Source organism: Eleginops maclovinus, chromosome 22, assembly GCF_036324505.1.
Source record: "Eleginops maclovinus isolate JMC-PN-2008 ecotype Puerto Natales chromosome 22, JC_Emac_rtc_rv5, whole genome shotgun sequence".
NCBI classification, from domain to species: domain Eukaryota; kingdom Metazoa; phylum Chordata; class Actinopteri; order Perciformes; family Eleginopidae; genus Eleginops; species Eleginops maclovinus.
In genome coordinates this window covers 11105595-11121060 of record NC_086370.1, presented here as the reverse complement: position 1 = coordinate 11121060, position 15466 = coordinate 11105595, and the positions used below count along the sequence as shown (strand labels likewise).

Genomic DNA, 15466 nt, shown 5'->3' with positions numbered 1-15466 from the left:
GAGGTATGTTCTTTAAAAATGTAGTGCAGTTCTTTTGTAAACACATTTTCCTATTTTTTCCAGCTGCTACTTTTACTTTATTTTGTTTTATAATAATCGTTTTGATTTACACTAATAATATCAAGACATCTTTGCAAAATGAATCTCATTTTAATTAAATCTTAAAGACCTCTATGAATCATGTTTTCTTTTACAATATTCAAGATCACATTAAAAAAGATTTTGTACATTATTATATTTACATGACATCACAAAATTCAATACAGTAAACAATTTCACAGTTCAGTGTATCTTAAGCTTATGGAACATGTTGAATGAAAAAACACATAAACAGTATTCCTAACACTGACACTTAGGCTAGCATGTATAGCAGAAAAAGAAATTCCACATCAGGAATTTTCAAGGTGGGTTCCCAGTGGGGTGAGGCATACTGTTTAGTACAGATGGTATCAGTTTTTTATTGCTTCTTTTGTTCTGCTGGGTGGTAATCTATAGCAGGGAAGAACAGTCACTTGACGATTGAAGCATAGCCCCAACATCAGTCACTCCATTAGCTTGACTTCGAGCATCACTTGACAAAAGAGGAGTGTCCACTGCAGGAGGTCTGTGGGAGCGATCAGAGGATATCACCACCACATAACGATCATCCTCTTCACCCTCCTCATCCTGCAAGCTACCGTGAATGTCCGCAGTAACTACTGAATTTTCGGCTGCCTGATGGCTGCAGGAAGGCGATGAGTTGAACACAGGATGTTGTGCAGCTGCTGATGTTTCTCCATCAGGGTCATCTTCGGGAAAGCTGGTGTTAATATAAATGATATCGTCCTTGCTGAAACTCTCCGGGAGCTTTTCTGTGAGCTTTTCCAACATTTCTCGCAGTTGGGGAAAGAAAGGTCGGTCAAGTGGATCGGTCCTCCAGCAGCCATACATGATCTCATACCTAGACACAGGTGAATGAAGAAATTAAAATGTTGAACTATTTATTTAAGATCCTAGTTTTTTAACTGAAGTCATTCATTTTCTTAACTGTGCAAGTTGTTTATGCAGTTTCTACTTTCACTGCTGATGGCAGTTAAGTTTTCAAAGTTGTTTTTGACTAATGATGTTTGCTCGCTGGATGTGGAAAAAAAAGAGAAGGGAACAAAGTATGTACTGTTTATCAGACCTCAAGTGCAAAACAACTTCTAGGCGCTCAAACTTAGCATGTACTTTGCCGCAAGACAGAGATAATAGATGTTGCCATATTTTATTCCTAAAAAATCCTGCAAGATTTAAACAACTAATGTTTAGTTTTGTTTGTTTTGTTTATCAATCCTGACTCAGCAATTGTTAACTCCAACACAATCAAACCCAAAGTCAACATTTTTTAACAAGAGACAACACTCACAGCTCATCCAAACAGTCTGTTGGCTGCTTCAGTCTCTGTCCTTCCAGAAGGTAGTCATATATTTCATGGTTCTGGATTCCAGGGTACGGCGTCATGCCTCGAGTAGCAATCTCCCACATGGTGACGCCAAATGCCCACTGCAAGACACAGAACATCAACTTTAGATGAGTATTTTCTCCTGTTGTAACACCTTATGCAATTAAACGTTTCGAGTTTCAAGAGACTTACTGAATTACAATTAAAAGTGATAAGTATTCTAAAACACACACCAGTGGTTAACACATTGAACTGAATGGTAATGTAAACTGTGATGTAAAAAACAAAACACAATCTTAAAATGACTTCGAGTGACTGGCAAATCTGAGTCACTATAAGCATTTGATCATCAATTAAGATTCTGTAAGAGTGCATAACCAAAACATGATATATGATTTCATCGCGATACAATTCCATTGAAAAACCATGTGTAATCATGTGGAATTATTGCCTAACCCCAGGAAGCAGTTTAGTACAAACATGTTTGTATGCTGTGTGTATTCAGCCTCTGTTTTCATGTCCTGTTCCCAATTCGCATTTTCATATAACAATAAGGAGGATAAACTTGTTTTTCTAATTCAAATACATGATTACTGCCTATTTGAAACCAACACAAGATACGGCCATTGTTGTCCATCTGACACTTGAGGAAATTGGATTTGTTTATTCTAAATCTTCAAGATTTCGAACATTTCCAAAGCAGGGAAAAGTCGCATGAAAAGGAAACAATCCTAAATTACCACACATTGATAAACGAGACGGTAAAACTAAAACGTTCCCACCTAAGGCTGACCAAATAACATTGCTGTGTAAATTGTACATGACTCTGGCAGTGTTTTTGAAATTCATTTATAGTGCAGTAATGAGCGAAACCAAGTGTGTCAGTTCTTCTTTTAGTGTCATAGCAGATAAAGGTACTTACCACATCACTCTTTACAGTAAAAACTCTGTCAGCCAAACTCTCTACTGCAATCCATTTTACAGGCATTTTAGCTATTCTGCCCTGCCTGTAATAATCCCCACTGTAGATCTTCTTAGATAGCCCGAAGTCTGCTACACACACCGTCATGTCATCACGCAGCCTATAAGACAAAGGAGGAATGGGTTAGAATAAATGGGAGCTTCAAATCACATAACCATCCTGAAAAAGCTAAATGACCTAGCACATTTTGCCTTTAATCTCAAATCAATATTACAATTTTTTTTCAGTTTGTAACCTACATGCAGTTGCGAGCAGCAAGGTCACGGTGCAAAAAGTTTCGTCCACTGAGATACTCCATACCCAAAGCAATGTCAACCATGAGCTTCAGGAGGGTCTGAGTGGGCAAGAACTGCAGAAAAAGGAGCAAAGCAACACAATGACAAAAGTGTAGTCTAATAATAAGAATAAAGTATATTAGCTGGCATTTATCTCACCAAAGGACTCTCTCCCAGGCGTGAGCGCAGCAGGAAGCTATGAAGATCTCCATATTTCATGAAAGGCAGGATGACCATAGGCTTTGGAAAGTTTCCTGGGCCTACTTCCAAGCACACACCTAAAGAAGACCAGTAAATATACAACATGTATGTAAGGTCATGCAAATTAAACCTCTGACATCGAACCTTTGAAATGAAAATGTATCAGGAAAGAGTACAGTGGGATTTGACAATACGAATAGGTAATACCAAGCAGACTGATGACATTGGGATGGTTGAAGTCTTTCATGCAGGCCGCTTCATTCAGGAACTCTTCAATCTCCCTTTGAGAGAAGCTGTCCACTGAAAACAGGGAACATTATTGCTTTGTTTCTAATTGTTTTAGAGTTTATAAATGATTGAAGGATGTTTTGTAAAAGAAAGCTCACGTTTCATTGTCTTCACGGCAACTTTTTCAGATGTCCCGTCTGGTTGTTGTAAGCGTCCCTCCACCACAGACCCAAATTCCCCTGATTGAATGAATAAATAATTCATACTTTAAATTGCATGTGTCATTATCAGTCTCAATCTTTCATGTGGATATGACTGTTTTGCATACAACTCTCTAAATGACCCTGCTCACTCACCCTCTCCAAGAATCTTTCCTATGGAGAGCAGGTTCCTCATGACCATCATGTCCTGGAGTTTGGCCTGGAGCTCATTGCTAACACCAAGGTTCCCCACTGCAGACAGAACCCAGTCAAGTTATTGTGTATTCTAAAAATGTAACATAAATCTCTGCATAATCTCTGTGTATTTTCCACAGTAATATATTACAAAACATACGTGTGACTCCTATGGCCGTTCGATTGTAAGATCTCTGTGGTGTGTACGTCACAAACGGCAGCAGCTTTTCTCCACCTCCAAACAACCGCCTGCAGGGGGGGGACGGGGGAAAAGGAAAAACAGGGAATGCTGAAATGCTTTGTTTTCTCAAGAACATCACTACAGCTCAGTAGGCATGCACACAGAGGCTGAAGAGGGGGTCATACTGAGGAAACCCTCTGAGCTGTTGCTTTCCTGACTTTGAGGTCACACACTGTTTTCCTATCTGAACAGCAGCCTGTGACACATTCCTATGCATATCCTGAATGGCCAGACTGAGTCACAGTCTTCTTAATTATAAATGATCAGCTGACTGTTGTCCTTCTCTCCAGCTGCGCAGTTCTTACAGGCCTCAGGTGCAGAAACAATGGGGATTCAGAGGAAGCAAAGGCAGTATATTAACAGAGTCCGGAAGTTTTCAGTTCCTTAATTCCTACTAGAGAGTGCCCCCAAAGAAGGATTACTCCACAACCCCCAGGGGTGGAAACCAAATTAACTACAACATTACATTTTATATCTTAGTATATTTATATTTATGTTTCATTGTATAATTGTTAACCTTGTCAACTAATTGGTTAGTCTTTGCGCTAACTTTGTTATAACAATAACTCCATATAACAACTCACCTCTGGCTGAAAGATAACTCTCTGTACCACTGGACTTAAACCATTACATACTGTACATTCTATATTAATTCTATTAATATTCCACACCTCTCACGCGTATTGTACATATTGCATCCTTCTTTATATTTTGTTAATTAATATTTTTTAATATTTTCCGTAATTTTTTTGTCACAAATGTATATTTTTTATTTTATTGTATTGTAACTATATTGCCTTGTTTTTATGCTGCTGCAACGTAAAAATTATCTCGATTCGACCTAGTCTTATGTTTGTGCAAATAAAATAAAATCAATTTGTATAGTCAAAGAATACAGCGAAATGGGTCACAAATACAGTGATCTGTAGCAAGTTATAAGATAAGACGATTGAACTTGAAGCAAGGTTAATAATTCAATTAATATCGGCTTTGCAAAGAAGGTGAGAGATTGTCTGCATACCCAAACCAAGAGTCATAAGTCCTGTTGTGGAAACAGATAGCCCCCCAGATGATAAGCAGCAGAAAGCAGATGCCACATGCCACACCTAGCACAACATTGACCGAGTCTGAAGCTCTGGTGCCGGGGCTGGCTGATGGGGACACCCCTGGGAGAGGAAGAACAAATTATAACCATGTGAAAAATTAAGTCAAACTCATCAAATGGAATGTAGTGAAAATGTAAAGTTGGGTCATGGCTAGTTTCCCCCAAAATGTTGATTATAGCAACATGTCAAACATATCGGAGTTGTTTGATGTGAATTAATATGAATATGTGATTATTGAATCCTAATTCTGAATTCTCTGCCACAGCCGTTGATTATTAAAATACACATAAACAACGATTTACTTTTTTAAACTATAGTTTGGAGAATGTAGTCCCATATAGTTAAGTATGGGCCGATGTAACTGGAATAAAGCTTAAGCCTCAACACTATCCTCTATATCTTCACATGTTAAGGGCTCTGCGAGGCTTACTCCATGCAATGTGCTTTTAAATTGAGTTAAATTCTAACATCAGATTGTGAAATTAAAGTTATTAGAAGATATTCCCTGACGAAATCCGTCCTTTAGTTTCAGTAGATTTCAATCTAGATCTGAGTAGACTGATCGACAAACATTGCGCTCCCTAGCCGTCGCTGTCAGTGAAGCGAAAAACAGGGTAGCAATGTTGTTCAAGTATAATATAAGATGAGATGTTCTTACTTATTTACTAATTTGGGAAATGTTTTCATCACAGCAGTATGTAAACAAAGCATTACTGCCAAAAACGTGAATATAATACATCATCTAATGTAAACTATGTTTACTAAGATTGTAGAGTTAACAGATGCCAGATGATGAATTAAATCAATTGAGCAGCTTACTGTCCTCTGGCACAAACAGCCAGACTCGTGGGCTGACCATGCCGCTCCCTGCCTGCGTGCACGCAGCCACCTCCACACTGTAGGTTGTGTTGAATTCCTGCACATCTACAAACACCATGGTTGTCTCACTGTGAATCTAGAATGACAAAGCAAAATAACAGAGGACTTAATTGTGTCTAGACACAACATTGCATTACTTTAAATATATATTTAAAGGTAAATCATTATCTTTTTGGAGTTCAACCTGTAGGTCACAAGCTAAACGGATTTAAAAAAAGGTACAGTAATTCATGGAAACCGAAAGAGAAGTAGATTCTTCATAAACGTTCTTGGGGCGACCGGCATGATGAAGAACATCTTGTACTTTTGTGCAACATCCTCAATCCAGGTCAACAACTTGTCATGTCCTCTTTTTTTCAGTGTTCCTTTTTTCCTCATTTCCACTTTGCACTATGACAAACATCAAACGCCAAAAAAAAGTCCCTTATGAAATCGATTTTCATATGCAGAAATAAACCTTTTTTGAGAAATCCTGGGAATCTTGGTATATTACTAACTATAATATTAGCAAACAAAATAAATATAACAATAACAATATAACAAAATTCTCTAGAAAAAAGGGAAAGACTTTAAGATAAATTCATGTGCTGCAACGGGAGGAACCATGTGACAGACATAGCGCTGTATTTCACAACACCACACGTCGGGGTTCCTCCTCATTACAAATTTGCTGACAGTTGGACTGGGAACAAAGAACCAATGATTAGTGGCCTTTCATGGCAACATGTGGTTAAATGTTTTTATGACAAATCACATTAAAGATCTTCAACACAACCTCAGATACTCAAATAGGATGATGGCAACACAACCATGAAACACACAAAATCCTTTATTCATCTAATTTAAAGCTAATTGGTTTATCTGAACTATTTATTTTTACAATAAGGATGTTCAAGGGGCAGGTGGCAAGAGACAATACAACAGGTTGTGCACGTTTCCAGTCACTACTACTATTACATAGTTTGTCAGCAATGACCTATTAACTGACAACGCATAAGGTTATTTAGACCTATAGTTCACATCCTGTTGTATTCATATCCCATTCCCTGTGTGATGACTAAAAGCCACATGTTGAAGACTTTCACACAATCAGCTTCCTTTAACTATGACACAGAAAAGATGGACAGGAAACTCATTATTGTACCAGAGAGCACTAACGCAGTCAGCCTGACATCAGCATCATGGAGAATTGATGTCTAAAAAATAAATGTTATTAAAACAAAGTGTTTCTGAAAAATAAAGGCACTTTTCGTAAATAACTTTCCCTGCTTTATTGATTTTAAAAGGAAATAGAAAATCTGTTTTGCAGAGATGATAGGGGAGCTGACCTCTGGTTCAGTAGGCAGGACAGAGGGAGGGTCACATATTCCCTAAATGCGAGACTCATTCTCTACATATTTGTCATACATGAGTCATAGTTATCAGGAATGTTCCAAAAACCTCAAAGATAACACCACTAACAGCAACATAATTATAGTTGATATAACTTAATATGTATGTGCATTTTAACTATACATTACCAGTATAAACATATTTTAAAAGTAATGATTTGGTTTGCTTGTAACATATAAACATGGTAGGGATCTACTGATCTGGGCTAATATGACTGCTACATAAACAAGGAAGAACACAATAAAAAATCTTAAATTACCGTGTTGTCCGCAAGCTCACCTTAGTTACTTGTGTGCCATGTCTGATTATAACATCATAACCACTCAGGATGCCATTTATCTTGTCATCTGGGGGAGGTTTCCACCGGACTACCAGCCACGAGTCATTCATCTGTGCTGTCACATTTCGGGGATAAACTGATGGCACTGAGAATGTGATAAGAAATGGCAATCAGAGAGATTAAGACATTGTCAAGAGAGGTAGAAGAACAAAACTAAAGAAATGCCAAATTATAAAACAAAAACAGAAATGAGAAAGTAAGATGACCCTCCATTGAAATCTTTGATTACAGTTTGGTATGTGGTCACTTCCTGGCATAGCGTATCACATCTTTCAACTAAAATATCCCCTGTGGTAGCTTTAGGAAGGAAACTGAGAGCAACTCCACCCAGTAAGAACTTTGTGTTTTCTCAGTGACAACACTCCTATTTCCTTTGTGACCCTTCAGGAAAATAACAGAGATCTTAGAGGATATGGTTAGACATAGTGCTACTGCAAGGAGGCTTACATTAAGCACATTTTGGATGGGAAAGTAAGCTATTAACATAGTGCTAAGTTCATGAAACCAACACAGAAATATGCTATGATGAGAAGCAGGCAGGATCATAACATAGGTTTTTCTTAAAAGTATACACAAAAGGTGTTTTTTAAGGAAATACTGTCTCCTCATATTGCAGCCACATTTCTCTAAATCTGCTGTTTGCATGAAATTCCACCTATAAATTGTTCCAGGTTTCCTTAAGTACTCACACACCTCCCTCAGTGGTGTTGCTCTGGATCCACATGGAGACAGGAGAGGCCCCCACCTCATTGCTGCAGGAAACACTCAGGTTGTACCACGTCATAGCCTTCAGCCCGGGGACCTCGCTCTGGAAAGACGGCACTGTGACGTTGATAAACCTGGTGGTCATCACCTCCCCTTTCCTGCGACTCACCTGTTTAACCTAGGATGGAACAAAGAATATTTGAGAATCGATCTGACGACATTAAACATTGTTTGCTCAATATGTGACGGGGCTTACCCTGATGTGGCATTTAGTAATCGGAGAGAAACCATCATGGCCTGGGCTCCAGCTCAACAGCAACTTATTGGACTGCCTCTCCATCACAGTGACATTAGACACAGGCCCGGGAAGCACTAAAAACATCATGAAAAAATGCTTATTAACGCCCTAACATGGTCAGTTGCAGAGCACAAACACCTCTTGGAATATCTAAACGCCCCCAAAAGACCCTGAGTTATACCTTTGAGGTTGATATTTGCTTCTCTGGAGGTGGTGACACCCTTGGAGTTGTAAGCTTCGCAGCTGAACTGAGTGTACTTGTCCACACCTGCAATTGATACATTAGAGAGGACATTGTAGTCAGTCAACTCTGTGTGAATTCGAAAACAACCAATCCTCAAGGTCAAAATAGAGCAAAATGTTTTTAGAGTGGTTCCATTGTACTTCCATCCTGGGAAGAAACTGAAACACAATCCAGTCAGACACATTCTGGTGAGGTTTGTCGTCAAACTAACTGAATTCTCTCTGTGTCAAAGGCGAATCTGGGCAGAAAGGTGTCATGTCAGCCTCAAAGGAGAAGCAGGGGTGGAACTGATAAAAAAAGACACATTTGGGGATAATTAACTCCTTCATTAAACCACTAAAGTTCACATGGAAACAGCTCATGCAGTAAACTCAGACTGAGCCTCTCCAGTGTGATGTACTGAGGTTACAATGCTTTTGCTGGGTCGTTTTTTTCCTGGACACACAATTTCTGTCTTTCATCAGACACAGATCTGCCCAGTTACAATAGGACTGCTAAATAATGTCCCTTTTGTGCTCTGTTTCCAGTGTCTCTATCTCGGAAACAATTCCACAAAGCTAATCACAGAGCATTCTGTGAGAGATGACTGGAACCAACTTGGGATGTTTTGTTTACACTCTGCAGAATATCACATCCTCTAGCCTTTGTGTGTTCGAGAGCACCAGGCAAAAGAGTGCTCTGCATTTCACCCAAACACCTACACAAAGATAGAGCCTTACTTAAAATAGGTTGGACTGAATCAACCTGAAGGTTAATAGAGGAAAATAAAACATCTAAAAAAAACTTTGTATCACATGCCTCAAAACTGCACAACACAACGGATGTTTAAGTTCAGAGAGAAATGTGCGAACGCATCGGTGCCTTTCCAGCCAAGCTGTGCAAATGTCATTACCACATGCCTGATTACGATCTGCATCGCAAACAGACAGTTGCTACAGTGTAGACACTGAGCAAGTTTCACTGTAGACCCAAATGAAACTGGTCATTCTTAAATCATTTGTACCAAAAAACAATTGCGTAACAGGAAACATTAATTAAATCTCACGAATCAGCTACAGTTTTACTCTAAAGACATATTCCCCATCGTTTGAGTCCAGCTGCCCCTGTCAGGTTGTAATATTGCTGCATATATTCTATTTTTTAAATGTGTATAGTTACGTTAAAAAGATGACCAATACGCTACTTCTCACAGTTTGAAGGGAGAAACGCCTGTGTTTGCATGTATTTAGCACTATTTTGGTAAAACAATGAGTGTATCCAAAATACTCTGCTAATATATGACAACAGTGGAGTGGATTATGCTGCAGAAACGGTGTTGTACATTCATTCTCTTACAGGCATTTGAAGGAAATCTTCAATTACATCAGCTCATGGCTCAATAGAGACACATTCTTCTTAAGTCATATCATTTTTGGAAATGAAAGGGAATGAAATATAAAAAAGGTCACGCAGTTGCATTTCTGCTTTCATTGTACTTGGCAAGACATCTAAATAAAAAAATAGTAACGCTGTAATAAAAAATGGGTTGGCAACTCAAATGGAAACTTCACAAATTATGGAGGGAGCTCTCCAGCTCCGGGAGATAGCTGTTATTTTTTTCATGTTTAGGTAGCTAAGTCCATCAGGTTATACCTTTGCCAACAACTTTTCCCTCTTTATTACGGTGTTCCACATTTGGTTCTTCAGTTGTTTTTCTGTTTCCGAAGCTAAAGTTCAAAACATGCAGCAACCTTTGTCCTAAGACAGATTAAATAATGCAATGTGGATAAGAAGGCTTTCTTTAACCTTTAGTTAAATCCCCTTCGACATTGCTTTCTCTTTAAGAATGCTATAATAGAAATGATAGGGTGCTATCAACTTCCTAAAACAAAACGAACAATCCTGCACCACTTCACAAGACAAAAGCTCTCTGGTAATACCATAGGATCCAAGCTGTCGTGGCAAAAAGGGACCAAGACTGCAGGTATGCATGGGGTGCAGACTAGTGCGTTTACACTGATTTACTGTGCCAATATTTGGTCCTGCACAGAGCTCTGGTGGCCTACAGTCTGCCAGCCTCTGTGTCGAGCCCCTCCCTGCTGGGTATAGTGGGCCGTCCCATGAATGAGGTCTTTGTCCCTGGAACCAACACCCCAAACCGACTCCCTGTGCAGACCCCCGTCCTCAGGCCCTTGCACACGCTGGACCAAAGCACGGCTCTAAACCTTTAACCCTTCAGTCACAGGCTGTATCACCACTCATTGCTGAAGCAGGGGTGCTTAGCCTACGGCGAGCTAAAAACTAGGGGTTAGAAAGCCGAAAGGTTATGATTCCAAAAACAAATGTTTGCTTTCAAGAAGAAATGTGCTCAGGGCATAAAAGGGGGGTTCCAAGTGAAAAAGACAGCTATGTAATTTAAAGATGATTCCATGTTGAGCTGACAATTCAACAATCTTGACCTATACTTTCTGTAGGAAAAACATTACATAGGAAAGGTACTGTAGCTGAGAGGTGTTGATCAATCGATCAGGCAATAAAACAACAACTTTGCTTATGTATTTTTAGCATTTGTTGATTTTTTGATTCTATTTAAGTAAAGTATTTCTAACTGTCATACAAATAAAACAATTTGATATGATTTGATTTTTAAATGTATTCTGAAATTGTATTCCACTAACGATGACAATTACTACTATTGTTGCAGCCTTTCTATTCGATGAGATATATTTGAATACAAGTCTACAGCAAATAAAGACTAGAAACAAGTAAAATGGCTGGCCTGGCTACCTTCAAAGGTATCAAAATCCAAGTTCCGGCCCCTTAAAAGGTCCACTATTAAAACTTTATTCAGTTCATTGTCAAAGACCAGTTACTTCTTGGAGTCTTCCTGCACTAGCTACCTGGCATCTGGTTGCAACTGAAACAGGGCCAGGCTAGCCATTTCCCATATTTGATGCAAAGCTAAGCTAAACAGCTGCTGGAAACCAGACAAAAATGTACTAAACAGACATGAGAGTGGTGGCAATCTTCTCAAAGCTCTCTGTCAGAAAGGGAATATTTACTTTCCAGAATGTCACACTGTTGCGGTGCATTTCTTCTGTTTATGTGCATTCCATGTGTCAAGTTATCTTGAGTTTACAGCTAGTATAGCAGCATTACAAAAAGCAAAGACCACGCAGGAATGACCTCAGTTAACCATTCAGGGTGCACCAGGAGGCCCCAGTGATGCTGACTGTGGTGATAAATCTCATTGCCGTAAGCCGAGTCAGCAGAGTCGAGGCAGAATACAAACCACCAACAAAGTGAAGCTAGCCGAGTGAGACCTACTCTACGCATTGTCTCTATATTCGGATCACAATCACAGGAGGATGTAACTCAAAGTGAGACTAATTGTCATGATCCTTGTTTTCTGTGTGCTTCCTGTTTTATTTTGAAATGTTTTCCCTCTATTGTGTCATGTGTAGTTTTACTTCCTGTCTTTGGGTTTTCCTTGTGTCTGATTGTGTCATAGTGTTCTCTGTTGCCCCTGTGTTTCTCCTCTCCCTTCCAGCTGTCTCTCGTCTTGTGATTACCCATTTGTATTTAGTCCCTGTTTCCCGTTTGTCTGGTGTTCGGTCGTCGTCGTTTCCTACCTGAGGTTGTCCTGCCTGTTCCTGCCCGTCCGTCTGTCTGCTCCTGTTCCCAGTGTCCCTGTAGCCTCTGGTTAGTGTTGGTGTGGTTATTTTTGGTTGAAAGTACAGCTCTAATTTAAATAAAGCTCCCCTTTTGGTTGGACCCATACCTGCCTCCCGTTTGCTTTACTGCACTTGGGTCCTGTTTCCCCAACCCCCTGACACTAATAAACTGTTTTAATATCTCTAGTGTGTGTGTGTCCTTCTAGAATACAACTTGTAAAAAAAATAGAAACTTATTTTAAAAGCCAGAGGTTCTTCTAGTTAAATAAACGGCTTCTTTTCCTTTGTCACTTGGTACCCATAACTACGTCTTGATCAAAAGCACTTGGACGGCAGATAAAAATGACTTTGAAGGAGCACTTCTAAATCAAAGAAAGTCTTTCTACCAGAGGTAAGTTACTTTCTTAGCGCTTCCAAAACATTCAGACTGATAGGGGAACAACATATGAATCCTATATTGGCACATTTTCAACTTCCTGTTTATCATTTTCAAGTAGTTATTAAGCGTTATGCCATATTTTATTCTAATCTTACACAAGACAATTTCTAATGGGAACAGTAAAAAATTACAATTCTCTTTCAAGACCACTTCAACAGAAACAGGCAACAAGAGGGAAGCAGTACAGCTGTTATTCAGTAGATCCCTGTGAAACAATATATTCTCTTTGGTGAGGAAAAAATGACTGTTGGGTCGTTGTATTACCTGACACAGTGTAACTGCTTGGAGATTTTTGATATTCACTATCATGTAACCCATCACGAAGCCAGCGGATTTGAACAGGGTCTGGAGGTCCAATCGCCTCACATGACAGCGTGAAAGGTTTGCTTCTTGTAACGTTCCGGTCTTCTGGTTGATGAATAAATGTCGGTAGGCCTTAAGACAGATTAAATAAGTGTTGGGAAAAATGTAGACACCCCGATAGTCACCCAATGTTGGCACAATGTGGAAACTCACCTTCCACCTCGATGCTGATCGGCTGAGACTCGAACATTCTGGAGTTGATACTCAGCCTGCAGCTATACTCCCCAGCATCAGCTCGCTGCACATGGATAATGCTGTGAAACAGTACATGAATACTTTTGTCAATCTGTGTAATTATAAGGGCTGCAACTAACGGTCCATCCCAGTTACTCAAAGTCCAAGGTAATTTCTTTAAATGCCTTGTTTTGTGACTCCAAAATCGAAAAGACATTTAGATTAATATGATAATAACAGAGAAAGGAAGGAAATCTTTATATATGATAGATTGAGCCTTTTGTCGTACCGGGCATTAAAAATTACTTTAACAATCCATCAGTTATCAAAATAATTGGTGATTATTTTTACTTCAATGGACTACAAAAAGACTTCATTGTGCTTTTAGTAATCAGTCGTTGACACTGTTTTTCACCTTCATGTGTTGACATACCTGACAGTGGAGAGTAGCGTGGTGACCCCGCCTGTGGTGGTCTGGAGCTCGTTGATCACCACCTGTACGTTTGCTGCCAGTTCCTGGCCGTTCTTCACCCAGAGGATGGTAGGATCCAGCCTGGCATCGGGGATGTCGATGGAGCAGTTAAATTTCGCCTCATGGCCTTCTGAAAGCTGGATGGAGCCTATGGTGGGCTTGAAGTGCAGCTGTCTGAGCTGATCCGGTGTCAGATAAACATTTGAAACACGGCCCGGTACCACAAAAGGCTCAGAGGTCCTGATGGGACGATGTATTTGGCCCGTTGAGTGCTGAGCTGTGTGTAGAAGAGGAAGTTATGTCAGCACAATGTTCAACCAGGGATATAAAGTCCTACATTATCATACACTTTAATGTCACCCATGGGGTTCAAGCAATAGGGCTTCAGGAACGGCAAACTGTGTACTTGTGGTGTAAGTCATGTGTGAATATGTTGTTGTCTTTGATCATGTACTATATTATATTTATGATTTTTGTAATCTAATGTGGAACTGCTGGACGAAGTCCGAAACAAATTTCCATACAAGGACAATAAAGTGCATTTTATCATTTACAGTACATATAGGTTTCGATTAAAAGTGACAGAACTGAGTTTGTGTTACATATGCTATTTTTTACAAAACCAGCATTGCGTTTCATTCAAAGCTCACAACAGTTTTGAGGCTGCATTATTTTCATGATCTCCTTTCTATATTCCTTTTTCAAATAAATTATTAGTCATTAAATGGTTCAACCAACTGCTAAATCTTCAAATACATATGATGATACAAGAGATAAAGGCAATATATCAGAAATGTTAACTTCAATTACTTTATGGACTCTGACTAAAGATTACAAAAATAGATTGCATTTTCTTTTCTTTCATCAGCATCTATTTAATCTGCTGATCTTAATCATACGTTTCTACTTAGGAAAAGAAAAAAAGAAACTCTGAAAATCAACATACTATATGTTTTTTAGAAGGTTTGAACAGTTAAAAAAGGCCAATGAATTAATGAATATCCACTCAATGTGTTTAAATGCATTTTGGAAGTAAGAGTCTTTACCGTCAGCAATTTGGAGTGTTTGTGTGTACTTTCGAATTCCAGCCTACATCCCAGTGAGCCACCGTTTTATTACTATAATTAAAAAGAAGCTACAGTAGGGGTACACGTTTAGTGCTATGAAAACACTCTATGCATTATGTGTTTAGCTTAACTTTCAGTAAGAATAAATTGCATTAAAACAAGGATACATTCTAAAATTATTTAAGCTTTCCAACGGCGGCTATAAAGGTATTTAAAGTATTATAATGTATTCCAGTTGTGGAGAACAGAACCCCTGCACATGGATCGAGTTAAGCATGAGATGCCACTTGACAAGACAAATCTCCAAGAAAATAAACAACTCACCGCTGACCCGACTCCCCACAATAATGGCTATTGTCGTGGCAGAGAGAAACGCTCCAAACCAGCCTGGAGCGGTTTTCTGTGCCATGATGACCAGTCTCAGCTCTTCACTAATGCTCTCTGTCCTGCAACAGGCTGCAAATGTGTTTTATTCTAAGAGGAGTGTTCGGTACCGGACAAGCTCCGAGAATAACCAACATCACCGAGTTGCGCGGCTTCAACGCAGCTGCTATGAAGAGTTGTTGACACGAGAACACATTCAGCTGGA

General features: G+C 39.3%; 1 protein-coding gene across 1 annotated transcript; it reads right to left on the bottom strand.

The window, feature by feature from the left end:
• Window positions 1–130: 130 nt before the first annotated feature.
• Window positions 131–15466, bottom strand: mertka (c-mer proto-oncogene tyrosine kinase a). The gene is made up of 19 exons (XM_063874905.1): window positions 15202–15466; window positions 13772–14087; window positions 13318–13418; window positions 13066–13236; window positions 8647–8733; window positions 8424–8539; window positions 8156–8345; window positions 7402–7547; window positions 5671–5806; window positions 4767–4911; window positions 3665–3753; window positions 3466–3561; window positions 3268–3348; window positions 3089–3181; window positions 2840–2958; window positions 2645–2754; window positions 2346–2505; window positions 1388–1524; window positions 131–940 (listed from the first exon to the last, which is right to left on the bottom strand). Exons 1-19 carry the CDS (start codon window positions 15284–15286, stop codon window positions 490–492), a joined length of 2829 nt encoding a protein of 942 aa, XP_063730975.1. The 5' UTR covers window positions 15287–15466; the 3' UTR covers window positions 131–489.

Coding starts and splice junctions, on each gene's coding strand:
- mertka (XM_063874905.1), bottom strand. CDS start 15,286: ATGGCACAGAAAACCGCTCCAGGCTGGTTTGGAGCGTTTCTCTCTGCC. Junction 2,959..3,088: donor CAATGTCATCAGTCTGCTTG/GTATTACCTATT, acceptor GGTCTTCTTTAG/GTGTGTGCTTGGAAGTAGGC. Junction 2,755..2,839: donor GCCTGGGAGAGAGTCCTTTG/GTGAGATAAATG, acceptor CTTTTTCTGCAG/TTCTTGCCCACTCAGACCCT.